Here is a 25755-nt window from a genome sequence, read left to right on the forward strand (position 1 = left end):
ACATTAGCGCACAATAGTGAAGTTGTTGGATATTTGGCGGGAACTGGAACACACTATCATGCACGTCGATCCAGAGCATCCCAAACATGCTCAATGGGTGAAATGAGTATGCAGACCATGGAAGAACTGGAACATTTTCAGCTTCAAGGAATTGTGTACAGATCATTGTGACATGGGGCAGTGCATTATCATGCTGAAACATGAGGTGATGGAGGTGGATGAATGGCACGACAATAGGCCTCAGGATTTCATCACATTATCTCTGTTCATTCAAATTGCCATCAATAAAATTAAATTGTGTTTGTTGTCCGTGGCTTATGTCTGCCATACCATAACCCCACCGCCACCATGGGGTACCGCTTGCCCACATGACGCCATACACTGTCTGACATCTGCCCGGTACAGTTGATACCAAGATATATCTGTGAAGAGCACACTTCTCCAATGTGCCAGTGACCATCGAATGTGAGCATTTGCCCACTGAAGTCGGTGATGTAGTCAGACGGCAGTCAGGTCAAGACCCTGGTGAGGATGACTAGCACGCAGATGAGCTTCCCAGAGACGCTTTCTGACAGTTGGTGCAGAAATTCTTTGGTTGTGCAAACCCACAGTTTCATCAGCTGCGGTTGTGAGGCTGGTTGGACATACTGCCAAATTCTCTAAAACGACGTTGGTAAAGAAATTAACATTCAATTCTCTGGCAACAGCTCTGGTGGACATTCCTGCAGTCAGCATGCCAATTCCACGCTCCCTGAAAACTTGAGACATCTGTGGCATTGTGTTGTGTGACAAAACTGCACAATTTAGAGCTGCCTTTTATTGTCCCCATTACAAGGTGCACCTGTGTAATGATCATGCTGTTTATCTTGGCAAAGGAGAAATACTCACTAACAAAGATGTAAACAAATTTGTGCACAACATTTGAGAGAAACAATCTTTCTGTGCATATGGAAAATTTCAGCTCATGAAACATAGGACCAACACTTTACATGTTGCATTTATATTTTTGTTCAGTATACATTCAAACTTTAAGCAATGAGCAAGTATTCTCTATTCGTTTCACATATAATTGTATATACCCTGGACCTGACCTCTAAAATCAGTTGGATATAGAATATGTATGTTTACTACCTTTGTCTCACTACCTGTTACTCCCACGTTGTTCCTGTCAGTTACCCAGCAGCCCGTGCGAGCGGCCGGGGCGAGGGGCGGTGCCAGAGGCGTGGGTGAACGCCTTGATAGGCCGGGTGTTCTGGGACTTCCTGGGGGAGAAGTACTGGGCTGACATGGTCTCCAAAAAGATCCAGATGAAGCTCAGTAAGATCAGGGTGAGTACTGGCATCCTGTCTCCTCTGCCTCCACATACAGTCAGCGTGTATATTCTTCTTATCTGTCTTTGTCCCAGAGAGATCTTTGTCGATAGTCCTTTTTTAATTACAAGCGTCTTCTCCTCTCGTCTTCCCCTCACTTACTTCTCAACTCACCAGAGGGACATGAGATGTAACTCAGAGAAAACACATGTGTAAGAAAGGAGACTGTCCTGAGGTGTAAATGTCCTGTGTTTTACAGCTGCCATACTTTATGAATGAGCTGGCTCTGACAGCGCTGGACATGGGCTTCTCCATTCCCAAGATCCTCCATGCCTCCAAGCCCTCTGTGGACCACCAAGGTAGGACACTCTCTCTCTCTCTCTCCCTGCTTTCTCTTCTCCCTCTCTATCTTTTCTCCTCTCCCTCCTATCTCCTCTCTTTCCCCCTCCCTTCTGCCTTTTGTTTCAGTCTCCCCATACCCCTGCTTCTATTAACCAGAGGAATTAAACATTTGCCTCACTCTTCCATGCAGAACTGGTTTATCTTGGTGATATTTGTGGGTTTTCAAACATGAACTGTTCGTTTCAAGTCCTGCCACATCTCAATTGGGATTAGGTCTGAACTTTGACTAGGCCATTCCAAAACTTCAAATGTGTTGCTTTTTAGCCATTTTCATGTAGACTTGATTGTGTGTTTTGGATCATTGTCTTGCTGCATGACCCAGCTGCGCTTCAGCTCACAGACGGATGGCCTAACATTCTCCTGTAGAATTCTCTGATACAGAGCAGAATTCATGGTACCATCCCAGTACCACCACCATGCTCAACCGTTGGCATAAGGTTCTTACTGTGGAATTCAGTGTTTGGTTTTCGCCAGGTATAATGGGACCCATGTCGTCCAACATGTTATACGTTTGACTCATCTGTCCTTAAAACAAAAACAATAAATAAAAAAATAAAAAGGATCATCCAGGTGCTTTTTGGCAAACTTGAGTCAACTTTTTGGATGAGATGTGTCCCATTATGTCTTGGCATTGGGTGTTGCATAACTTTGTTTATGAAATAAATCTATTAAGTCTATTGTTGTGTTATTTGTTCACTCAGGTTCCCTTTATCTAATATCAGGTTTGGTTGAAGATCTGATAACATTCAGTATGAAAAATATGCAAAAGTAGAGAAAGTTAGAAAGGGGGGCAGATACTTTTTCACAAAACTGTAGATGTTATTGATTAGGATCCAAAAGGCCAGACTAGATCAGCACTCCAACTGAGAATGTGAATACAGCCTCGTGAGGCTCGTGAGGAGAGTGGGAGGTCATATCTGTCACACCCTGACCTTAGTTATCTTTGTTTTCTTTATTATTTTGGTTAGGTCAGGGTTTGTTTAGTTTTTATATTGTCTAGGGGTTTTTGTATGTCTAGGTGTTTTACATGTCTATGGTTGCCTAGATTGGTTCTCAATCAGAGGCAGCTGTTTATCGTTGTCTCTGATTGGGGACCGTATTGAAGTAGCCATATTCCTTGGGGATTTTGGTGGGTTATTGTCTATGTGTAGTTATATAGCGTCATGGTCGGGTTGTTATTTTGTTAGTTTAAGTGTTCTTTGTTTATTAAAAGAAGTATGTATTCGTATCACGCTGCGCCTTGGTCTCCTCGTTATGACGAACGTGACAATATTGATCCAGTCATTTAACTATATTCTGATGTAGGGGATACAGTTGGGAGTGTGTGGTTAAGTCTGTTTTCCATGTTTTACCTGAAAAACATTTCATTGCTAATGTCTCACTGTCTCGCTTTAACGGTCCACTTCTCCATAAAGGCCCAGTGAAGTCAAAATGTTTCCTTGGTTTTGTGTCATATTGTACAACAGCTGATGAAACTAACACTTTAATGGAGTTTTGGCTTACCTGGTGAAATCAACAGGCGGCATAAGTTTTAATAGACCAAAAACAAAGAGTTCTAAACCTCCCTGACAATACCAGCTAGTTTTCAGTTTTCCCTCCCCATTCAGACCACTCCCAGACAGTCCTGGTAAAATGATTTCTTTTTTGTGGACCATTTTAATTCTAAACAGTCACAGTAAGGTACTTAATATTTACCCAGAAATGATTTGATATTGAGATTTAAAAATAGGCTGCATTGGGCCTTTAAAGGATTTGGGAAGCTTTCCATATTCAAGGTTAAGGGTTAAACTCCTAAGGCTCTACTGCAGCGTTACCCAAACTCATTCCTGGGGACCACAAGGGGTGCCTAGCACCACACAGCTGATTTCAAATCATCAAAGCTTGATGATGAGTTGATTATTTGAATCAGCTGTGTAGTGTTAGGGCAAAAACCAAAACGTGCACCCCTTCGGGTCCCCATGACTGAGTTTGGAAACACTGCTCTGCTGTCTTGCTACAGTAGAAGCATCCGGTAGCCTAGTGGTTAAGAGCATTGGGCCAGTAAACGAAAGTTTGCTGGTTTGAATGCCCCTGAGCAAGGCAGTTAACCGCCAACAACAACTGCTCCCTGGGCGCCGATGATGTCGATTAAGGTAGACCCCCACACCGCTCTGATTCAGAGGGGTTGTGTTAAATGAGGAAGACACATTTCGGTTGAATGCATTCAGTTGTACAACTGAATATAGGTATCTCCTTTCCCATAAGCTCCTCAGTCCAGAGAGTGATTTATTGCACACTGTCCTACACAACACAGTTCCCATGGGCTTTCCCCCCAGGCATTATCAGCTAAATGCTTGCACATAATGAGCCCTATGGGGATTACTGCTCAGCAGCCCTGTGTTCCTCTATTCCAGGAGGAGGATGAAGCTGATATAAGTTAAGGGCTTTATAACCGTTATCATCTGAAGAGTTTCCAGAGATTTAGTCACAGAAATCCCTCCCCACTTTCATTGTGTGGGATAGAGAGTGTTTGGAGAGAGAGTCTGGAGAGAGATGAAGAGTAAACGTGTTGATATTTCTTCCCCGTATAGAGACGTGATATGACTGAAGAGCTTCATTTCACTAGTGTACACACACACACACACACGTATACACCAAAAAACGCTGCTGGGTTCTGACCTTTCCCACCCAAAACCAGGAAGAAGCCTGGTGAGTTAGCCAGCTTCTGAGCCAATCAGAAGTGAGGCTGCCCTAGTGTTGACCTTTTGGTGTGTTTACTAGAGGATCATTCCTCTCCCTACCAGTCAGACACAGCATGTGGCTTCACTGCAATTAGGAGTCCGGCGGGTAACTTCTGGTTAGTCTACAAAAACAACCTTAGCATTTGTACTTTAGAGACATGCAATGTTTAACTGAGCTTTACAATAGTACTAACACAGGGCCAAAGCAAACAATGCTGAATGAATTATCTTGAAATTGCATCAAACACTGGGTAACATAAGAACTTAGTATTCAAGTTGTTGTTCATATGTGCTCCAACCAGGGGCTGCTAGCGACCAGAGTGCCCCAAAGGCAGATGTGATGCTGCTTAAGGCCGCTACAAACCACGCAAACAGAGCGACGGAGCTTCGTATACGTTACAACATGTTACCAGAGTGAGAGAGAGATTAGCAGCTACTCTTCCTGGGGTCTAAACAGTGTTAAAACAATTACATCACAGCAAAACACAACAACAGCCTACATCATCAATAACACAATACATCATACATTATTACTCTATTATACAACATTTACAATATAAAATACACTATACCACTATACCACAATATTGCATTGTGTGTGTGTGCGTAAGTGTCTCTTCACAGTCCACGTTGTGCTGTGAGTTGTTGTTTTATCTGTTTTTTTTTTCAATCTGATTTTACAGCTCGATTGAGTTACTTGATGTGGAAGAGTTACATGTTGTCATGGCTCTATGTAGTACTGTGCATTTCCCAGAGTCTGTTCTGTACTTGGGGACTGTGAAGAGACCCCTGGTGGCATTTCTTGTGGGGTATGCATGGGTGTCTGAGCTGTGTGTTAGCCGTTTGAACAGACAGTTTGGTGCATTCAACACACCTCTCCCAAAGAAAAGTAGGGATGTAGACTGACATACAGGTTATTGATATTGTCCCTCCGTCTACATTTAAGGGCCAGCCGTGCTGCTCTATTCTGGGCCAACTGTAATTTGCCTATATTCTTCTTTGCTTTACTTGACCATATAACTGGGCAGTAGTCCAGGTGGGATAAAACGAAGGGAGCTCTTACTGCTCTTTGCCTCAGGCTCACAGTGGATGAGTGACTTATCCACTTACACATAGGACCAAGAGCTTTTATATACCGTCAGCATTAGCTATACATGTTTGTGCTTTTGTAGTAACTAATCCGATATGGCTATGTAGTTTGTTGGCTGCATCCTCAACGGTTGAGAACGTTGTCATTGCAGGGAAGTGTGAAAACAGTTCTGCCTCATTATTCCACTATTGCCGTCCAATGTGTATGTTAGTAATGATTTTATCCCTTTCTCTCTTTCCCTCTCTCTCTCTTTCTCTCTCTCACTCCCTACACTTTCTAGGTCTGTGGTTTGATCTGGAGGTATCCTACACTGGTTCCTTCATCATGACCCTGGAGACCAAGATGAACTTGGCCCGTCTGGGGAAGGAAGGAGAGGGGCTGGGGGAGCAGGGGAAAGAGGGGTGAGTATGGAGGAGGGAGAGGGGCTGGGGGAGCAGGGGAAAGAGGGGTGAGTATGGAGGAGGCAGAGGGGCTGGGGGAGCAGGGGAAAGAGGGGTGAGTATGGAGGAGGCAGAGGGGCTGGAGGAGCACGGGAAAGATGGGTGAGTATGGAGGAGGCAGAGGGGCTGGGGCAGCACGGGAAAGATGGGTGAGTATGGAGGAGGGACTGGGGGAGCAGAGGAGAGAGGGGTGAGTATGGAGGAGGCAGAGGGACTGGGGGAGCACGGGAAAGATGGGTGAGTATGGAGGAGGGAGAGGGGCTGGGGCAGCACGGGAAAGATGGGTGAGTATGGAGGAGGGACTGGGGGAGCAGAGGAGAGAGGGGTGAGTATGGAGGAGAGACTGGGGGAGCAGAGGAGAGAGGGGTGAGTAGGAAGGAGGGAGAGGGGCTGGAGGAGCAGGGGAGAGAGGGGTGAGTATGGAGGAGGGAGAGGGGCTGGGAGAGCGAGGGGTAAGGACATAGAGATATGTGGTATTTAAAATGTTCTATTTACATATGTGGTTAAAAAAGAGCACTCAGGGAGATATTATAAATCTTAAAATCAAGTACTTACTTATATAGTACTTTAAAGTATGTGCACCTCTTTGGTTATGTAGGCAATCACATGTGAGGAATTAGTGGCATTCAGGATGTATGATACTGAACAGAGTGACATAGCAACACCTTTTCTAAATACTTATAGGCTCCATTCACTGCCTGACTTCATCTGGAACTGTCAACGTGTTTTGTTTGATTTCCAACAAAAATGCTATTAGTCAATTAGTGGATGCTGGGAGGGGATAATGAGAAGTAACATTTTTTTGCTGTAAATCTAGGATCAACAGCATGCATGGCTTTGAGCATGTGCTAATGGCTGAATTGATAGGGTTTGTTCAGTGTTGTTCTACGCTCATAGGATTTGCAGGCTTTTGTTCCAGCCCACATCAACACACATGATTCAAGAACAGGTGTGCTAGTGCTGGGCTGGACCAAAAACCTGCACCACATGAGCAGGATTGAAAACACTGCGTTTGAATGAGAGGCATTGTTAACTGTCACATTTGCATATGTTTTTCTCCTTTCTTCTTTCATTCCTTTATTCCCTCTCTCTCTGGATTCTACCTCTGACCTCGGTGGATGTGTCTTATTGCTGGTGAGTTTGGGAAAGATTTCTTTCTGCCTGGTATACTGAAATCATCCCTTTTTTTTTTCTTTTTTCATATTTCACCGTCTTTTGTCTCGTGGAATCAGCTTCCCTGCAAGCCAGTCGATCCTTTAAAAGCCCCGGCAAGGAATGAGTCTGGTACCAGATCTGTTTGTGCTGTCTTGCCATCTTCTATGGCAGTGGTCACCAACCTTTTCTGAGTCGAGATTACTTTCTGAGTCAAAATGCAAGCCGATATCTACAGCTCAGATTTGTTTTAAACATGACTGAAACATAAGCCCATTAAAAACAGTTCTGTAACAATGAGGTTTGTGCAGTAGGCTATAGGCCCAACACATTATCATTGCATATTGCTATGCTTAAATTGCCCTGCCAATGTTGTTCTTCTGAGACCATTTAGAAATTATATTTAAAACATTTAGGTATATGATCACACTGGTAATAGCAATGCAAGCTTATCGGAGCACTCTGCTATCGACTACTCCTTCAATGCAGCTGCAGTGCTAGTTTTAGTGGAAGTAGGGAGAACGCACATTTTATTGGTTAAAGTGTTGACGGTGCTGAATGACAATTTAAACATAAACTTGCTCACAAAAACAGCAGCTCTTTGCTGTATTCATAAACTTTTTGAAATCTCACAGTATCAACTTTACTGTGCATTCTGGGCTTCTTTTTACCGTCTATGGCTCGAGGAAACTGTGCACACACGGTGATCTGAGCTACCTGATTGGCCAGTGGTAGGCCTATAGGTGCACTTGATTTCCTCTTTGGGCCTGCTGTGTTGTCTGAGTTCTACCTTCAGACGCATGCAATTGTAAAAGAATGGGAACACTGCCTTCCTGGTGCAACTAATGATGCTGAATCAAGTGCACCTACCACCAACAGTGAAACGAAAAAAAAGGAACACAAGGCTTTATTATTGTTTTTTTTACAGAAATGTTTGGTGATCTACTAGGAATGCCTTGGAGATCGACCAGTCGATCGTGATCAACCGGTTGGTGACCACTGACCAGGCTATTTCCCAGCCGAGGCCTCTGAGGGATCAATCGTTCTGGGAATGTTTAATAGGGGATTTGATGATAGTCTTTGAGCTGCTCAGCGAATCCTCTTCCGAGTGTACTTGGTTTGACGAAAAGGGAAGAAACTCCCTCTGCAAACAGTGGGGATGGCCTTGTGAGCAGAAACATGACTTCTCATGCTGTACCACATGGGAGTCCTTTAGGCTTTAGTCTAGGGTAAACGTTAGTCCCCGTTCAGGACTGAAGGAGTGTCAGCTTTGACCGTTGGAACGAACTGCTGTGTCCAGACTGGATTTGCTGAGGGCTTCCTAGGCACAAATGCTGCCAACACCGCTCCCCAATAACAACAGACAATTGCTCATACTAATTTTCATCTGTTTTCCACTTCCATTTCTTAAAGCTGACTAATACTCATCCCCTTTGTTCTCATGTTTTGTGTGTGTAAAGGCCCAGACCTCGGGCCTACTGCCTGGCAGACAGTGACGAAGAGTCCTCCAGTGCTGGATCGTCTGACGAAGAGGATCCCCCAGAAATCCCCATGGACATGCTGGGGGCGGAGGGGTGAGAACATCATTAGCATCAGGCCGTGTCTGTCTCTGTTTCCATTCGTGTGTTTTTATAGACTTCAGAGACTCTTTCTAGCACTAATTGGTGAATTGCAGCTCATTTTAGCTGTTAGAATATTACAATGAAGAAGATACAGAGAACACAGTCAATTATGCAGGCTAATAATCGTGTAGCAATTGTTGGTTATACTTTTTTTTACAGCCCGGTTTAAGGTATTGTCCTAAGTGCCACAAACAGATACAGGCAGGAACTGCTTTCCGGCCCAGAGTGACAGAATGTACCCACTCACTGCCCTGTATAGTGGGTCAAGGGAGAGACTAATGAATATCTGATGATGCTGACTCACTCCCTCCTCTTCCTTTTCCGACACCTCCTTCACTTCCCCTCCTCTCCCTCGTTCTCCATCTCCTCTTTCTGCTCTTTGTCCTCTCTCCTTCTTCTTCCTCCTATTACTTCATCTACTCCTCTTCCCTCACAGTTTCGTCGGAGGCCACCGGCCCAGTAAGATCATGAGGTTTGTGGACAAGATCGCCAAGTCTAAGTACTTCCAGAAGGCCACGGAGACAGAGTTTATCAAGAAGAAGATCGAGGAGGTGTCCAACACGCCACTGCTTCTCACCGTGGAGGTGCTGGAGTGCCGCGGGATGCTGGCTGTCAACATACCACCCCCACCCACCGACAGGATATGGTACGTTCCATCCATCCCACCTCCCCTCACTGACAGGATAATGGTACGTCCCAATACCTTCATACAGTTACATACCACCTCCCCCCACCATTAGGATATAGAACGCCCCATCACCCTCATACAATATACTTAGCACCTACCCCCGCAGACAGAATTTGGTACATTCCGCTCCAGGGGTAAGGTCTGAATATTGAATATCCAGTGTGAATATGCATGTTATTCAGCTATAGAGATACAGAAGGGCTTAGCCTGGCTTGTTGACACAGTAGCCCACATGTCCTCTGCTGGTAATATGAAGTAGAGGCATTAGCATTATAAAAAGGAAGACTAGACTAGTAGCTTACTAGTTCAACGGGTGTAAGAGAAACCTTCCCCAGGATATTAGGATACAGTAAGCCAATGGGTGTAACATAGGGAACCTTCCCCGTCCAGGTATGGCTTCAGGAGTCCCCCCCACTTGGAGCTGAAAGCCCGGCCCAAGCTGGGTGAGAGGGAGGTCACGCTGGCCCACGTCACCGACTGGATCGAGAAGAAACTGGATCAGGAGTTTCAGGTACGCTGAGACCAGGGAGAGTAGAGCATTAACAGCTCTCTACTTGGATTATGTAATAACTGTATTGTGTGATCTGAAATCCAGGAGCTTTTTCTGAACATGGGATCTGCCTGGGAACATCTCTGGGCTCTATAGTCCCCCTAACTATTTGTTAAAACAATTTGATGAATCATATCATCACATGAATGTATATTTTGTTCAATATGTATCGAAAGCTTTCCATTTATCTTAGCTTTGCATCTCTTCCCTTGTCAACAAAGTGAATGTCTTCCCAGTGTTAGACAATGATGGGACTGGGACAACAGAAGAGTGGTGTGTGATGTATTTACAGCAGCCCACCAAGCTGTACTTCAAAGACAGTATGCTTGTGGCTCTGTCTTCATATAATGATCAGGCTGCTCCTAGAACTCTGCCCTGAGGCACACCTGTTGACAACTCAGTTATTCTGCCAGGCTACGAAGTAGAACTACATGTATCCCTGTTTGAGACTTCGCTACATTATTATTATCCTTACCACACACACAGGCACAGAAGTACGCACACATCAGCTGTGAGTGACTATGTATGGCTTCCCAAAAATACCAGACTCCAGACAATCCCCAAATCCAATCACACAGAATAAGATTGACTGCAGTCTCCTGGGTTTTTGTCCAAAATCTGCCTTTCTGCTGTAACTGGTGTTGAGGCCTGTTTGTTGTTTTCACAGAAACATATACTGTATAACTACTATAAATTGCTATTTTGTGATACCAGCTAGACCAAAGCACCTCGTTCAGCATTCAAGTGATAAACTAATATTTGTGTTCTTGTCAAACATGCACAGACAAAAGGCGTATCATAAATGTAATAAATATTTGTGGCACACCTTTAGCTTGAAGTGTTTTCTGTTTTAATCCTAGTTACTCAAGTTCTCGTTTTTGTTCTCACAGAAAATATTTGTGATGCCAAACATGGACGATCTCTGGCTACCCATCATGCACTCTGCCATGGACACCCGTTCTAACGCCAACCTGGCTACTGTGACAACATCGACCGATGCCTTGAGGGACCCAGACCTCTCGGAGCCTGAACTCTTTGACGTGTGAAGACAACAAGACTCTCCGTTTCTGGGGTGTTGCTAAGGATAAGTCACTGGCGACCTGACATCCCAGTAACCACTGGTGCCAGCGTCGCAGTGGGCGGGGCTTACTGTCCTCCCCTCAGGACAGTGGGCCAATCCCACAGCCACTCCAGACTGTGGATCCTCTACCAGGAAGTGAAGAAAGGCAGAGAGATGGAGAGAGACAGCCTGATTACTTCTCACTTGGCTGGGAAATACTGCATCATTGGTTTGAGGGAATATTAATCCGAGGACGGTGTCAGTCAGACAGGTCATGGATTCACCTGGATACACAGACCATTTGGATTGTAAGTGTGTGTGTGGTCAGACAAATTGCCTTGCAGTGTAAACTGAAGAACCACACTACCTGTGATATACAGCAGCTACACCAAACGTCAGAGATGAACATGAAACGTGTGTGTACTAATCGGAGTCCATGATATGCCCTGCATTTCTTTTTCCATTGACTTTCAGACCCGAAACCCATGAAAAAAGAATGGGTGATGGTCATAGAGAGAAGGCTGTGTGTGATTTGTCACATGCTTCATCATCTAATGCACATATGGGCATAGTGAGACAATGTCTATCCCTCTCTCCGCCCCCTCCCCTTCCATTGCGTGGCATTCCTTATGCAAACAGGTCAACGCCACTGTGCATCGATCAACAATACCATCCTACCCCCAAAACAACTCAAACTGCATGTGGTAGTTACTGAATAGCCTGGGATGAATACCCTTGCCTGAGACCTGAAAATGTGTGTTGGATCCTCAAGATGTCTATGCTTTAGCTCAGCGTGCTCACACACTCTTGTGGCATGGGTATGACACCCGAGTAAGTCAGATGAAGGCTATATATAGTAGTTACTGACTGTATAGCTTGGGAGTTTTCATCAAATGCATAGGGCCTTCAGTGTCTTCTGTCCACCATTGCCTCAGCCATTCTGAAGTCAAACCACATTGTTGACGAGGTGTACAAGTACCAACCATAAATCTATGTATTGTCACAAGTCTTACAGCTATGATGTCAAAAGAGGTGTGTGGAGTGTAGACAGAAGGCCTAATGAATGTACCTGTACATGTAAAGCAGGCAGTTCCCTAACTGGGTCAAATATAAAGGACCCTAATAGACTGCTGACTTAGGGCTCGATTCAATCAGATCCGCTTTAGGCGGCATCTGCATAATGGTTGTTTTGCCGGTGGAACTGCATTAGAGCAATCAAATCCACAAGCGGATTCTGGAATTGTACCTAAAGCAGACATTGCCATTGTGTTTTGAGTCGCATTAAGATAAATCCTATGCAGACCCGTTTACAAGTTCGAACATTGGAATGTGAGATGTTTTCTACACCTTAATTAGGCTGATAGAAATTATCTTTTTTTTGTTGAATGATTTTCAATTTGAGTGTCATTATTTCTATATAGACTATACTTTCTCATTCTGAACTTCTAATGTGTGGGCCGGTGTGGCTTTGTGACAATGATCACAAGAGCAGCTGCTCACTGATTTCACAGCTTCAACAGTTACACCTCCAAAACATTAGCTTTGCGGAGGTCGTCTGTCCCTGGTAAATGCTTGATCTGATTGAATCTAGGCATTACTTTGGCAGTGGTAGGAGATATTTCCGGAGTTCATTTTCTATCAACTGTTTTAAAACGCAGAGGTCAAATGCATTTGTCTCGTCTTATAGGCCAAGCAGCACTTTCACACACACCTCTTTTTAAAACTGTTTCTCAACCTTTTTTGTACCAGCAACTGGCAAATCTGGTGTCTTATTCAGGGGGTGAACTTGTACAGCAAGTCTCACAATACAGAAACAGGAGATAGGCTCCTGCCCTGTGGTCCATTCTGGTTCGGACAAGGCATGCTTAGTTACTGCCAAAGCTATGCGTTTCCTCTTTGGAGCACCACTGCGCTACATTACTTCATTGTCAGACACCCATGACTGATCAGCAACATCCCAGGGCCCGACGGTTGAGCACCACTATCTTAGACCACGTTCACCAGCTAGGATACGTTACAGCTTTCACACACTCAAGAGTCTGAACATGGTTAGATGCCTGCAGCTGGTGATTCAAACAGCCATAACTTATGTTAGCCATACCGCTCAACCAATGGAAACATGAGCCATTCAGTAAATATGACTGCTTTTCTTTATCAATTTCCTGTCTTGAAATACCGGACTTCATGCTATGTACATATGAAAAATAAACCATTTCAAATATCAAGCAATGACTGGCGTAGATGGTTTTGAAACCTTTCAGATTCATGAAATTTGCCAAGAATAACTTCACCTGTGACATTTGGGTTGTTTGCCACAACCTTGTTCAAGTGTTTGTGTATGAGGCAGAAGTGCCACTTGAATAACAAGAAATTCTAGTCAAATGTTTACAGCTAAGTCAAGTCACGTGTGCGGTCATGTCAGAGTCTTTCCTCATACGCTACCGATCATTACATTTGCAGCGACAGGAAAAATTAATCTGGAATTTGTTGCATTGAGCGATGTCACTAGTTCTGATCAATAAAACATTGCTTGCATGCAACTAATCGTGCTTTGACAACAGTACCTCATCCTAGGCCCATTCAAACTAATGAGTGGTTGTTTGGGCCATAGTGACTGCTTTTGAGTTATAGGGACATTTGCCCATGTGTACAGATCACACAACAGGTTAACATGTCACTGAATAAATATGCAGAACACAAAAAAAAAAAGTTTGATTTAAGCTGCCTATAACAATATATAATACTGGTTTATTCCTTGTAGCTCCAAAGTTAGGGAATGGTACTTCAAAATCATCAAGTATTCAGGTTAAAGATCAGAACACACACGACAAATATTAGTGAGTAGATGTGAGTTGCATTTAAAAGAGAAACTTGGGATGAAATGCCAAGTAACCCCAGTTATAACAAGCCTTTGATTTGTTCTTGCAGCTGTAGCTTGGCCTACAGAGCCATGGAGAGGGCTCTGCTGGTTCAAAGACAGTGCATACAGTTACGATATAAATGAAAACACAAAACATTCCACTACAAATATGACTTTATTGGACAACTTAATAATGTTCAATAAATGTAGTTGTATCAGTTGAAGTCTCTCCCTGGTATTCATTTTGCACCACATTGGACTCCCATGACTGCACCTAGATCCATGGAAAAAAAGGTACAAATAAGCCTACTATTTCAAACAGACAGTCAGTTTGATATGAGAATGGGTTATGTCAGAATACAAAAGGTAACTTCACCATCAATCAGAAGTCTAACGCATTAATCATCATTCATAAACCCCCCGCCATAGCACTACAAATGTCGAGATCACAGTATTCACCTTCGTCTTTGAGGGAAACCTGAATGATGCAGGGTTCCTTCGTAGAAAGGAGCCACGCTGTTAATGGCTTACACGTCTCCTGCTCCAAGACAAGCCACATTAACGCTACGATTCCCTGAAGTCGCAAAGGCAAAAATAAGCACAAAAAAAGTTATTCACCAAGACTGGAGACAACCACATTGATGTCTATGCCTGGGTTATGAGTCAGAACAACAAAAGTCAACTTCACTGTCAATCAGAAGTCTAACGCGTTAAAACATCATACAACAATGGATATTTTCTATGGTTATTGGATTGCCATTGCATGCAACTACCTCAAGAGAACACAAGGGGTTCCATGGTCCCAACGTGGACTCGAGGGCCATGCTGCGGACCACGTGCGCAATCTCCGCACATGATTGTGGTGCTCGTAATGGCCTCCGACTTTCCTGGGGAATAGAATCAAAACATTAACGAAATGATTTAGCATCAAGGATGTTTAAAGTTAATCCAGATGTCAATAAATGAACCTTACCTTGAACGAGTCGTAAGTAGCTAGTTAGCCATTAGCTACTGGCCTTTTTACTGAGTTCCTTGCCAAATTACATAATAGGGATTAATTGACATTCACTCACTACAGTTTTCGATGTATAATCTTCTTGCGTCCATCAAACAATATGGGTAAACAAATGTCGAGTTTAGTCTGCACAGACTGAGCCATGCGTCTGTAATCAGACATTCGCTCCATGTTCCTCTTGCTTGATGTAATGTGACCGGAAGACCCCCGACGAATTTATACTTGCTTCAAAGCATATCCGGTAGCTAGCTGTGTACTTATTGGTGGAGAGACATCCTAGAATCCCCCCCCCCCCCCCCCCCTTCTCCACTGTTTCGGACTTCGCAATCTAAGTCCAACACCCACATATTCATTTCAGGAAGATGCAAGTTGGACCGGCACAGAGCCAGTAACACTTGATTGCCGAAGCAAGAAGAGTAGCAACGCCACAAACAAACTGAAATGTTTTGATATCGTAACTCTTTGGGAATGCCTCTTTAAAACTTGGTTGTATCGACGCATTGCATTCTATGTAACTCGTACTACCCCGTCTGGACTGTATGATGGACTGGACGGTTAGCAGTCGGGCCCTATTGTGGTGCATATTCACGTTACTGTGTAGTATTGACCCACTTCAAATGGTAAGTAGCTAACCTAACTTACGATACTGAACCTTAGTGGGAGGAATTGGCATATTGGCTAACTAGTTAGCTAATGGGTTTAGGGGTTAACACCTAGCTAAGATTTACAACTCGTTAGCTAGCTGATATTTTTGGCTAAATGGTTATTAGCTAGCTAACGTTAGCTAGTATACTTGGCTGGTTGGCTAGCTAACAACCAGTCATATATTTTATGCCTAGTTAACTAGTGTCGACTCCAACTAAGCTAAGGCCAATATAGTATGCTAAATTGCTTGAAGTAGTAGTATTAGCTAGTCTCCTGTTTTTGTAGTAGGGGTAAAATTACAGATAATGTATTCTACAGCATTTATTCAACAAACTACCCATTAAGTCACACTAGTTGGCTAATCTAACCATGCCATAAGATGAAGCCAAGGCATTAGAGCCAGGCTGGGGACCCTAGCTAAATTGATACGATTAGACTTTAGACCCCCATGTAAAGAGTCTGTCAGTAAAGACCAATCAGGTGAAGTTCCACCACCTCACTGGTTGCTGGAGCAAGCCCATTGCTCTGTGTTAAATGTTTCTTTCTAAAACATAAAATAAAAATATTGTGATGGTGCTTTCAAAATGTAGCTATCCAACATGTAGCTTTATGAATAGCAGTGCAGGGATGTTTGTTTAACACACTCAGTGCCCTAGTAATTCAGCATGCTTGTTCTGGTTGTGCTCATACTCTTGCAGTCAGACTTGTAGGTAGAGCTGGGCAAAAATCCATATAGCGATAAATTGACTATTGTCATGATAACAATACATTGAACTATAAGTTTAACATTAATGTGGGCCAGTTTTTTTATTTTCATTTATTACCCTTAATAATAATACTTTAAATGTTGTAGCTATCAGTTTCCCATCAACAATCACCCATATTAGAAAATGTATTTAATTTAAAACTTCACATTTCTCTAGTAGGCCCTTATAGGGTATTTAATGAATGATATCAGCAAAATGTCCATGATAAGTGGTCGGTTTGGTTGGTGTTGATCATTTTCAGTTTATTGTCCCAGTTATACTTGCAGGCCGTGCTACCATGTGCGTATAGACAGAGTTCAGTCTGTGTATGTTCTGTTTGACTGTGTGTGCGTCCTATCTTATCACAAGGCCAATGGCTGTGCAGGCACTTTGTGCGGGTGTATTAGGGTCTACGTGAAGCTGCGGCAGAGACGGTGCCACTGGTTTTTGACAAGTGGAAGGGAGCTCAAATGGCCATGCACAGAGAAATCACAAAACAAACATGCTTGATGTTTTAAGTCTCTGCACACACTAATATCTGGCCATCCGACCTGCCTACGTGTGCATTGCATGTGGGCAAAACAAGTAGACAATTAAAATAAAACCACAGTGAAATTAAATGCAAGGTGGTGTTGAGGGCAAGATGCTCAAGATGGGACACGCAGGTTGTTCAACACAAAATATACATAACCTGGTCATGCATGGCCATTTGTACACCATGTCAGTTTAATTTCCTCACCTTTTCAAAAAAAACATTTCCTCTTAGATTTTGATCTGTGGTCACCAGATAATGAGCGTCATCAGTTCCTGTCTTAATTCATGCCTGCACACAAACTGTGAGCGCTACAGCGAGTCTACAAATGGGAGGAAACATTCAGACTGTTTTGGAAATGTTCCATTGAAGGTGAATTAATGGAGGCAAGGTTGATAAAGCACTTGCTAGAGTCGAGCATTAATTACCTTGTGCAAATTGTCAAATTTGCTGTCAATAACACCTCTTCAAGGCAATGGTCTGTTCTGATATAATAGGTCAGTTAACAGGGATCCTGCAGATTTAGGTTGGAAGGTCATTTCTACATTCAGTTCCACTAAGTATTTCTGAAGCAGCTTGTACCGTGTCCGGTTTCTGTTCTCCATGTCCCTTCTGGAGGGTGCATCTATTGTCAATGTTTTTCACTCTCTTTTTGATTGGGCCTATGAATTCTGTAGGCTAGTGCCTCCTCTCTTAGTGGTTCCAGTAGTGGTTGAGAACATTTAGGCCTAAGCCTAGATGCAATGTAAAAAAAATAATAATACACTTTCTCACCGGTCTCTACCAGTGAGACCTTTAGCTCTAAGCATCAGTAGCATTACATTACTCTGAAAGACTACTTGTTTGCCCCTCCTTTGTGTTCCCTCTTCCCTAGAAGGCTTTGATTCCTATTGACTGATGGTGGGAAACCTGCCAATCACATGTACCTGATACCACTGCCTGAAAACTCTTAGGCATGTTCATTCTGTCTCTCTAATGGAACATGGCCTCATTGCAGAGGCAGAGTGAAAGCTCGGAACCTGCCAAGAATTGTTTCGCCAGGTTTGGGTATATTATGTAACCCTAGCAGTGTTACGCAATGTCTGACTTCTTTCCCTGGTAAAAAGCATTATGACATGTAAACCAAACGGGGCCTGCTCCAATGACCTTTTCTCTCTACTCCCGCTCCCAGATACAGACCAGTATAGAACTGAACTCCCCTCCTCTATACTATCAATCATACCGTATAGCCTAACAACCGCGTACAGATGTCCCAAGGATGTACTTTTAGGCCTGAAGGTGTTAAACGTTGTTTCGTACAGAGTGCTGCTTCTCACAAACTCCAACCGTCCGACAGATGTTCCAGAGATGTTGATTTTGAAACTGAGAGCAGGCTGGAGGTTTGTGGGGATGAATAATAATACATTGACATTGATGGTTATTGTTTTACTGTTCCTGGTACTGTTCTTATGAGGTGATAAGCCAGTGGGAACAACCACAGGTGTCCAGTATTGACACAAGCTCTCTCCGGTGTGTAGACTGTAAGATTACAGCAGGGTTAACTGAACAAACAAACCCAGGAACACACACGCTTCCTTCTTTTTTTTATATACCATAGACATTTTTAGATAAACTGCTAAATAAATGAGCTGTAGCTAGCAAACAGCACCTAAGTCACGTGGTTAGGTTATAATTGCTTTGATTTCATCAGATAGGCCTAGCTTCATACAGTACCCTTGGGTTTCTTTCGTTACTCCAGCAGGCCGAGTGTGTTTGGTCTGGTCAATTTCGTAGACTGTAGACGGCTGGGAGGAAGACAACATAACAAGGCTGTCTGATTCATAGAAGGCCAGGGGTGATTCACTGAAGTGTACTCTGTTTGTTCTGGATGCCATGTGCTCCTCAGGCCCTGGCTTGCTGGTTGTGATGTGGGGGGGGGGCACATTGGTTTCTGGCCTAACAGCACTTAGGCCTAGTTCTCCCTTGTAAGTGTCTGGGTGCTGGGTAGGGCCTGGAGTAATTATAGATCAGTGATCTGCCTTTAACAGAAACAGCAGGGACTAGTTATACTATCCTGAGTGCCCTTTGGAGGGGATGTTTCATCCCATTGAATTAAGACATTAAATTCTATGTTCTACTGTTCTAACTTTGGTTTGGCTGGAAGAGTGGGGGTGGGGTTAGTGGAGTAGGTTTGTACACACACAAGTCATGCACGGTATTAAAATCCCTCTGGCCCTAGCTGCCTCCTTTAGCTGGGTCATGGCTATAAGAGATGTATAGCTTTTGTGAAATGAATGTCAAAATATGTTTTTATGTTTTTGGTGTATTTTAGCTATCCCTAACCCTTCCTAACCTTAACCTGCTATGCTAATTATCCTAACCTGCTAGGGAAAGGTTTTTTTTTTTACAAAAGCTGTATCCCATCTAGTCAAAACCCTTGAGCAGCCAGAGCACTCTACAGTACAGACACTCCCACCCGGCCTCTTCCTGTGCCAAAATCAAAATGAAGACTACGTATCGCATATCAGTGTGATGTTTTTTTTTTTAAAGATCCCTTGCACTCACTGACCACAGAGACTTCTAAGGAAAGAAACACCCCCTTGGCTTGACCGGGCCTCTGTCAGAGCTTAAAGTGTGGTCAGTGATTCAGGCGCGGCATACACCCACTTACGCCTGCATACATTTTCGGTTGTTTCATTCCTTCTCGCCAAAATTGCTGTCCATGTTTTTCTACTGAACCCAGTCAAAGTCTGCCCATGTGGGCTTGTGTCCCTCTCCCAGAGAGAGTGATATGAGAAGGACTGGAGAGAAACACATTCACATGTCCATCTCAGCCCACTCTTTGTCTGTGCGGTGACTGAGAAACACATTTCTCCCTGAGTTCCACAGTAAAGCAAGCCGACCATGCTTGCTTTATCAGCCCAATATTTTTTTATGTAACCTTTATTTAACTAGGCAAGTCAGTTAAGAACAAATCATTATTTACAATGACTGCCTACCCTGGACGACACTGGGCAAATTGTGAGCCGCCCTATGGGACTCCCAATCACGGCCAGTTGTGATACAGCCTAGCATCGAACCAGGATCTGTAATGACGCCTCTTGCACTGAGATGCAGTGCCACTCGGGAGCCAAAATGTTGATATTGGTGACTCTGCAGACAGCATGGCTCTTTTGCAGAAGTTCTTAATTCTTGGCACACGTGTTCCACCCTTTGTGCACTAGCTGCACTCTTCAGTCTCCCAGTCCTGACCCTTACCTAGCCTTCCTCCCCACTCTTCAGTCTCCCAGTTCTGACCCTTACCTAGCCTTCCTCCCCACTCTTCAGTCTCCCAGTCCTGACCCTTACCTAGCCTTCCTCCCCACGTCCCAGTCTAGTAGGATGTATATTCAGTTTTTTTTTTACCTTTTATTTAACTAGGCAAGTCAGTTAAGAACAAATTCTTATTTTCAATGGTGGCCTAGGAACAGTGGGTTAACTGCCTGTTCAGGGGCAGAACGACAGATTTGAACCTTGTCAGCTCGGGGATAGGAACTTGCAACCTTTCGGTTACTAGTCCAACACTCTAACCACTAGGCTACCCTGCCGTTCCGGCAGTCCTGAACAGTCCTTCTCAGTATTGGCATTCCTCTGGGGCCTTATAAACTGCTCTCTATTATGGCAGCACATTGCCTGTACTCCTATGTAGTGTAGACTATTTTATAGTTGGGTATGATCAAACTGATTATGAATCAGTGTTCAATAATACCACCATTTAATTAGTTGCAACCGTTCATTATTCATCACGTATACAATACAACGGCACACATGCGTCCTTGGCTCTATGGCTATAGTTTCCATTATTATAGTGTCTAGCCATAGAGGCCATGGTCATATCAGGGCTGATATGGCCAGAGCTCTTTGGTCAACAGAAGGTACTTGCATTGTCTGTAGATGAAATTCTTTTTGAAAGAGGTGAATACTAAGATTAGGCCCTTGGCTTATGTTGAATACCACTAAGAAGACTATCTTCTGTTCCCCTATAGATGTGCTTTTACAGTATTTTGTGTTCTGTCTTGCAGAGTTTCTGCCGCGCCAGCACCGTCTCCCTCCCCGAAAGCCTGCTCTTTGTGTCCACCCTGGATGGAAACCTACACGCCGTCAGCAAGAAATCAGGCTCTATCAAATGGACGCTGAAAGAGGGTAAGGAAGAAGAGGAGAGTCCTGAGTAATTCACTAGCGCCTTTGTTTGTCTCTATCAATCTTTAGCTGCTGTTTGAGTTACACCTGTGAAACAAAGTGCCATTGTTGTTCCACAAGGATCACAATCGAGGCCCCTTTAGTTTGTGAAAGTGAAGACAAGCTCTATTTCGTCTTTTGTTGAATGGTGGAAACCAGATTCAGAGCAGAAACATTATTTTCAGAACTAATCACACAGTGTACGAGGCAGTGGGAAGAATGCACGTGTCGGCCTACTTTTTTTTACCTCAGCTGCGTATCATTGCATGTACTAATACTGTAATTACAGCTATTGAGGTACTGAATGGTTCGAGAAATCAACACTGCTCTAGTGAGCGTGGGAGTAGGCTGTCGATCATAAACTATGGTAACTGTGTTATTCTCAGGCCTACCTCTCATAAAGGGATGTATTGACAGATTATTTTTCACTGTGTAACTGGCATTTTTGAGGCATTTCTGGGTTTAGATAATGGTGGGTGTTTTTACTGTATTTTCTGCTCTCCCGGCGCATGAGTAAATGCAGTGAACTCTTTGCTCACGCATGCTAACCTGGTAATCATTAACCTGGAGAGAGTGGGACAGATATAGCCTTTAATCGTGGTCAGCCATAATAGGCAGGGGTGAACTGCTCTGCTGTATTTATATTTCTCTTGTTTTTGTTCTTTCTACTTTATTTTATAGTACTACTGATAATGATTACTGCGTTGTTGGAAGAGAGCTTGCAAGAAAGGCGTTTCACTGTACTTGCTTGTGCACATGACAATAAAAAAAAACATATCTAAACACCCTGTCTGAGGTTACATGGTCAGAATGAGCATTGGTATGATTAGCATACTAATGCAGGGTCTATTTACTAGAAGTCATGTAGCTAGGCTAGTAACGTTACTGAAACTCCATTTTGGATTCAAGGTGAACAACACATGCAACCCGTATCAGATGGGCTGAATAACAGGGAAACGGTGGATCACAAATGGTTGACCTTTCATGTCAAACCAGCGAGTCACACCTGATACTGTATAACATCATTAATAAACATGAGAATATGGAATTGGTCCCATCTGAGCCCTGTGTTTCCTCAAAAGGCCCTTTTAATATGAACATTGACAGGGATAGCACCAGGTCGCCTTTCTCAAACATCTGCTGTCTTCCCTGAAGCCTAACTAACTAAAGCCCACATCCAGGAGATAGGCAGGTCTTCCCTGAGGCCTAACTGACTAATGCCCACAGAAGGAGCCTGGAGGGAGGTAGGAACCTGTCACTCAGGCCCAGCAGGTAGGATCCAACCCAGGGTTGGCATGGGTCCCATCCCTGGTGTGTCCTTTTTATGGGGCCAAACCACGCCCACAAGCAACCTAGCAACATTCAAAGCCGTGCTGATTGGTCAGAGTTCGGAGATACTGATTAAGTAAATACGCGGAAGATAGCTGAAGAGGTATCCCGGCGAACTGGGAGTTCGTAGTTTGCTCGTGCGTGCCATGCCACGAACCCGCGGAAGTTCCGCGGCTTCGTTTTGAAATTATCCTAACTAAAGGCAAGCAACAAGTTACTGTAGATGGCTAACATTACATTATTGTCAGTAATGGTGAATGAATGGAGCTAGCATCTCGTTTAGTTGCGTACCAGCACAAATGTAATGTAGCTAAGTATCTCAATAGTCATTTTGTAAACACTTCGAACTCCTAGTGTGGTCAACGCACTACTAGACAGCTTCAACCCAATCGGCGATGTAAGCTAGCGATAACACTTGATACAGTGCCTTGCGAAAGTATTCGGCCCCCTTGAACTTTGCAAACTTTTGCCACATTTCAGGCTTCAAACATAAAGATATAAAACTGTATTTTTTTGTGAAGAATCAACAACAAGTGGGACACAATCATGAAGTGGAACGACATTTATTGGATATTTCAAACTTTTTTAACAAATCAAAAACTGAACAATTGGGCGTGCAAAATTATTCAGCCCCTTTACTTTCAGTGCAGCAAACTCTCTCCAGAAGTTCAGTGAGGATCTCTGAATGATCCAATGTTGACCTAAATGACTAATGATGATAAATACAATCCACCTGTGTGTAATCAAGTCTCCGTATAAATGCACCTGCACTGTGATAGTCTCAGAGGTCCGTTAAAAGCGCAGAGAGCATCATGAAGAACAAGGAACACACCAGGCAGGTCCGAGATACTGTTGTGAAGAAGTTTAAAGCCGAATTTGGATACAAAAAGATTTCCCAAGCTTTAAACATCCCAAGGAGCACTGTGCAAGCGATAATATTGAAATGGAAGGAGTATCAGACCACTGCAAATCTACCAAGACCTGGCCGTCCCTCTAAACTTTCAGCTCATACAAGGAGAAGACTGATCAGAGATGCAGCCAAGAGGCCCATGATCACTCTGGATGAACTGCAGAGATCTACAGCTGAGGTGGGAGACTCTGTCCATAGGACAACAATCAGTCGTATATTGCACAAATCTGGCCTTTATGGAAGAGTGGCAAGAAGAAAGCCATTTCTTAAAGATATCCATAAAAAGTGTTGTTTAAAGTTTGCCACAAGCCACCTGGGAGACACACCAAACATGTGGAAGAAGGTGCTCTGGTCAGATGAAACCAAAATTGAACTTTTTGGCAACAATGCAAAACGTTATGTTTGGCGTAAAAGCAACACAGCTCATCACCCTGAACACACCATCCCCACTGTCAAACATGGTGGTGGCAGCATCATGGTTTGGGCCTGCTTTTCTTCAGCAGGGACAGGGAAGATGGTTAAAATTGATGGGAAGATGGATGGAGCCAAATACAGGACCATTCTGGAAGAAAACCTGATGGAGTCTGCAAAAGACCTGAGACTGGGACGGAGATTTGTCTTCCAACAAGACAATGATCCAAAACATAAAGCAAAATCTACAATGGAATGGTTCAAAAATAAACATATCCAGGTGTTAGAATGGCCAAGTCAAAGTCCAGACCTGAATTCAATCGAGAATCTGTGGAAAGAACTGAAAACTGCTGTTCACAAATGCTCTCCATCCAACCTCACTGAGCTCGAGCTGTTTTGCAAGGAGGAATGGGAAAACATTTCAGTCTCTCGATGTGCAAAACTGATAGAGACATACTCCAAGCGACTTACAGCTGTAATCGCAGCAAAAGGTGGCGCTACAAAGTATTAACTTAAGGGGGCTGAATAATTTTGCACGCCCAATTTTTCAGTTTTTGATTTGTTAAAAAAGTTTGAAATATCCAATAAATGCCGTTCCACTTCATGATTGTGTCCCACTTGTTGTTGATTCTTCACAAAAAAATACAGTTTTATATCTTTATGATGAAGCCTGAAATGTGGCAAAAGGTTGCAAAGTTCAAGGGGGCCGAATACACATCTTACTTATCTCCAAAAACAATTAAACTATCCATGATGTCAATGCTATCCATCTGGTCAATCATGCTGGTTGCAGTCACTAACTAAAAAGCTACATAGTTAAATGCAACTTCATATCCAAATTCAGGGGAAATGCAAAGTATGGATGGCAATGTTTTGGAGGCGATTCTGTCTGTAGCGTTTGTTCTTTCAAAACGCAGGAACAACTTAACTCTGACCAATCAGCGCGGCTTTGAATGTTGCTAGGATAAATGGTAGGCGTGGATAAAACGATGCATCGCTGTCTTGACCCTGCTGCACCTACCAGTGACATTTGACACACCGGCCAAGTATACTCATTCATACAACAACACACACATTACTAGTCAGTGTGTCCTCCCAAACAGTTACGCTATCAGGTGAGGTGCATATTCAGTGAAGGGAAAGAACATTGAGGTCGGAACACGGCTCTCTTATCGTTACAAATGGAGAAAACACACAGATCCACAAAGAATTCGAAAACAAACTCAATTTTGATAAACTCCCATATCTACTGGGTGAAATAACAGTGTGCCATCACAGCAGCAAGATGTGTGACCTGTTGCCACAAGAAAAGGGCAACCAGTGAAAAACAAACACCATTGTAAATACAACCCATATTTATGCTTATTTATTTTCCCTTCTGTACTTTAACCATTTGTACATTGTTACAACACCGTATATATACGTAATATGACATTTGTAATGTCTTTATTCTTTTGAAACTTCTGTATGTGTAATGTTTACTGTTAATTTGTATTGTTTATTTCACTTTTGTATATTATCTACCTCACTTGCTTTGGCAATGTTAACACATGTTTCCCATGCCAATAAAGCCCCTTGAATTGAATTGAAAACGTTCTACTAAAAAATATATACATCTCCTGCATGGTCGTCCGTAAAAGATGTCATCACACAATTGGGCTACCTGTGTAAACGCAGTTCCAGGTAAACCACCCAGCACAGACCTCTGCCAGTCAGAGCAGAGGTTCCATCTGGCTGACCTTGTGGACTCCGCTGCCGCTGTGTGTGTTTGTCTAGTAGTAATGTCATTACGCCCTGGTCCCTGTGTGTGCCAGTTTGGCAGGGTGGCCTGGGTGCTGTATCACATTCAGTGGGGTGCGACATTACAGGACATTCAGATAGTAATATATGACCTGCTTCTCTATCATGTAGAATAGGGAATCATGTCCGCTCTATACAATACATTTCTAGCTGCGAAGTTCAGAATACGACCTGGGCCTTTACAGTGAGTATTAATGTGTCCCCTGTGGGCTACTGGCCACTGTTTATTTAGGCTATACTGTTGTTATTAGCTAAATAAGGGGCGTTGGCCTCTTA

The 25755-nt window shown here is 43.5% G+C and overlaps 2 protein-coding genes, 1 long non-coding RNA gene and 1 other non-coding gene across 7 annotated transcripts in view; 2 read left to right on the top strand and 2 right to left on the bottom strand.

Moving 5' to 3' along the window:
* Positions 1-13263, top strand: part of LOC110539033 (testis-expressed protein 2) — a 39820-nt gene extending 26557 nt beyond the window's left edge. For both annotated transcript variants that reach the window (XM_036939349.1, XM_036939348.1), the window contains exons 7-13: positions 1173-1328; positions 1570-1669; positions 5803-5923; positions 8581-8688; positions 9173-9382; positions 9815-9935; positions 10865-13263. In XM_036939349.1, the coding sequence (XP_036795244.1) occupies positions 1173-1328; positions 1570-1669; positions 5803-5923; positions 8581-8688; positions 9173-9382; positions 9815-9935; positions 10865-11020 (972 nt within the window). In that variant the 3' untranslated portion in view covers positions 11021-13263. The remainder of the gene's footprint in view (positions 1-1172; positions 1329-1569; positions 1670-5802; positions 5924-8580; positions 8689-9172; positions 9383-9814; positions 9936-10864) is intronic.
* Positions 13264-13733: 470 nt separating this feature from the next.
* On the bottom strand, positions 13734-15131 carry LOC110538778. Its single transcript, XR_002475813.2, has 4 exons — positions 14868-15131; positions 14668-14781; positions 14354-14468; positions 13734-14168 (listed from the first exon to the last, which is right to left on the bottom strand). It is a non-coding gene; the product is annotated as an uncharacterized LOC110538778 (long non-coding RNA).
* On the bottom strand, positions 13878-14019 carry LOC118937923. Its single transcript, XR_005035332.1, has one exon. It is a non-coding gene; the product is annotated as a small nucleolar RNA SNORA50 (small nucleolar RNA).
* A 76-nt stretch (positions 15132-15207) lies between the features above and the next one.
* LOC110538768 (serine/threonine-protein kinase/endoribonuclease IRE1) overlaps positions 15208-25755 on the top strand; it is a 30083-nt gene continuing 19535 nt past the window's right edge. For all 3 annotated transcript variants that reach the window (XM_036939350.1, XM_036939352.1, XM_036939351.1), the window contains exons 1-2: positions 15208-15529; positions 20873-20993. In XM_036939350.1, coding sequence (XP_036795245.1) covers positions 15449-15529; positions 20873-20993 — 202 coding nt within the window. In that variant the 5' untranslated portion in view covers positions 15208-15448. The remainder of the gene's footprint in view (positions 15530-20872; positions 20994-25755) is intronic.

This window comes from Oncorhynchus mykiss, chromosome 12 (genome assembly GCF_013265735.2).
Source record: "Oncorhynchus mykiss isolate Arlee chromosome 12, USDA_OmykA_1.1, whole genome shotgun sequence".
Classification (NCBI taxonomy): domain Eukaryota; kingdom Metazoa; phylum Chordata; class Actinopteri; order Salmoniformes; family Salmonidae; genus Oncorhynchus; species Oncorhynchus mykiss.